General features: G+C 35.6%; 1 protein-coding gene across 1 annotated transcript in view; it reads right to left on the minus strand.

The window, feature by feature from the left end:
• The window catches only part of LOC107438594 (MAM and LDL-receptor class A domain-containing protein 1), a 184,169-nt gene that overhangs the window by 26,140 nt on the left and 155,210 nt on the right, over positions 1 to 2,819 (minus strand). The window contains exon 56 of the mRNA XM_071185593.1: positions 1,766 to 1,938. Coding sequence (XP_071041694.1) covers positions 1,766 to 1,938 — 173 coding nt within the window. The remainder of the gene's footprint in view (positions 1 to 1,765; positions 1,939 to 2,819) is intronic.

Genomic DNA, 2,819 nt, shown 5'->3' on the forward strand with positions numbered 1-2,819 from the left:
TTCATAATGTAATAACATTTGTGTAATAAGCAAAGAGCTTGAAACATTCATAAAAGCAACTCCATTGCCTGCTTACCTCATTGCTCAACCAAAACTGTTCAAAAATTCCAGATAAATGGGATAGGGGCCGTTTCGCGGCCCAGGTGCCCAATAAAATCTAAACACTAATACTAGGATAATATAATCTATTTTTCATCCATTATATGCCTTTTAGTCATAATCATGATTTCGTATTGTTTGATATACACAGTGATGCCAACTTGCACCGGACAGCAAATATTTATTTTAAAGTGGTAGTTTATCAATTGTGATTCTTGATTTAATAAATTCAATTTAGTAGATTTTTATCCACCACTATTTCTAAATAATTCGTAGGCTTATATAATTCACCGCTTTATAGTATTAATGTTTTATAGTATTAATGTCATGCTATACCTTTAAAAAAGCAAGAAAAAGTAGTCAAATATTTGCAAAATTTATTTTGTGGTTACTTACCGTTTTTTTTATAATTATTTTGGCGTGTCCGGAGCAGTTGGCATCTCTGTATACATCGATTTAGTGATTATCTCTTCTTTTTTAAACGCTTAAGAAGACAGGACATTCAGCTAGCATAATATATCTTATCAAATGCAACAAAATTTCTTCGTTGGGGAATTTTGCTTCATTGGGATACCAGTAAATGACGTAGTGTGGATATCTCGATCCTGATTGGATGTTGAAACGTGGCATATTCTTACTTTAGTAACTGTTCTTCCATTCCACGTAAGCCAAGCCCGTTAAGTCTCAATTTTCTTGAGTGGCACATTCTAAATTCTTTAAGAAAGATTTCAATTCCTTCCATTATATTTTTCCATTATTTTCACACATTTTTTACTTAACACTAAGACAGGCACGAAGCCATAAACAAACTAATTATGCATCGAAGTTGCCAAGAACACAAAATAAAAATATATCACGGTTACAATGAAGTACATGAACAAATTATGCATATAAGTTAAGAAAAAGGCACAGACAAGAATTATATATATTTCAACATATTTGATGTGTGATACGGCATTGTATTTAATTAACATTCTAACTTATGTGGAGAAACGTAGCTCGACTCTTCCATCTTGTTTCTCGCCATCTTGTTTGTAAACGATAAGCTGGCGTTGAGGTCATAAGTCACGTGTCTGTGTATCAGTGATCGCCTTCTTCTCGAGTTGCAGGTACCCAATTAATCAGGGATGCCAAATGCTCCCTTTTCGGCAAATTTACGAAGTGGTAGAGATCTTAAAGATTGCAAAATTTGAGATCTGCATCACGAGATAATTGGATGAAGTAGTAATTAATTCTTTCTATTGATAAATATTGGATTAATAGTATTAGTAAGTAATTCTCCATCAATATAATATCAGGTCTACCGAAAAAATCTGTCCTTGAAACACACCGAATTGCTTTTCAACTTCATATTTTTTAAAGCAATTAAAATATTAATAACATTAAGTTGTTTTATTTTTTCATGGCGAATAGAATGACGAAAATTTAATCACCGTTAGTTAAAAGCTCCTATTGTGTTAAATTTTATAATAGTTTTGAAATAAATCCTAGGGACTATACACAAACTAAAAGTATTTACATCCATCATGTTATTTATTTATTTATTAATTTTTTTTTGGAATTAGATAAATCGAAGCTTCTATTATTATATTAAATTGAAGAAATACTTTTTGAATGCACCTTTAGTAAATACTCAAAAAGTTTTATCAGATAATTAGATAATTACTTTTTTTATTCTTGAATTATGAAGCAAAATTACGGAAATTGTAGCTCCTTGAGTTTGGTCCATGTAATACCATAAAGAAAGTCTACAGTTAGATCCAGAGGCGACATATCTTTGTGTGAGGATTTGAGCTATGTCTCCTCTTTGGTACATTGACAATGGAGTCAGGTAATGACCTAAAGATGTCGAAAAAAATTAGAATAAAAATTTAAAGTAATAATTACCAAGATAAAACCAACAACAACAAAATATGTAAAGGCTGTACTAAAACGATAAGTTAACGCGGCCTCCCTAGCCGAGTGGTATCGCCCGCCCATAAAACGCTGTGCAAAGCGTGGAGGTAGCGGATTCGAATTCCGCTGTTATCCTGGATGTATCTTTCTGCTGTCCTTCTCTGTATTGTGCTATCTGTCTTTCTATTTGACAAAGGCTTATAAGCCTGCAAATGTATAAAAATCCAATAAGCCGATAAGTTGACACCTGCGATGACGTCAGAAATGCAGTGACTATGCGAAGCGCAGAGATAACGAAAAAAGGACTAAAAGTGCGCAACAGACTATCCCATTTAGGATTACTATTGCGTAAATGCAACATTTTTAGAAGTGCAAGAAGGGGATGTCAGGCAGGGCTCGAAAAGCCGCCCGTCCTCGGCTGTCAAAAATTCCCAGCGGACAACAAATTTCTCGAATCCGACGTCCGCGCCGACCGCCATTTTCCCGTTAATGTTCGTGATACATTTTAAATTTTTCTTATCTTACAAGAGTCTAGCGCCTCACTATTAAAATGACCCTCTAATCTGGAAATACAGCAACATACCATGGTGGAATTGATCTTTTCTCTTTCTGACAGTACTGCAGCTGTTGAAAGTCCCGCAGTGGACTGATCGTTAAGACACGGTTCCCATCAGATCACCGAAGTCAAGCATCTCTGGCTACGGTCAGTGTGCGGGTGGGTGACCACTTGGATCAGTCTGCGTAGGGACCGAGGGTGTGCGGTATTGGTCCTCGTTAAACTGTGCTACCGTAAAGTGCTCGACTTCGCGCGCAGGTCGTCGGGC

Source organism: Parasteatoda tepidariorum, chromosome 9, assembly GCF_043381705.1.
Source record: "Parasteatoda tepidariorum isolate YZ-2023 chromosome 9, CAS_Ptep_4.0, whole genome shotgun sequence".
NCBI lineage: Eukaryota > Metazoa > Arthropoda > Arachnida > Araneae > Theridiidae > Parasteatoda > Parasteatoda tepidariorum.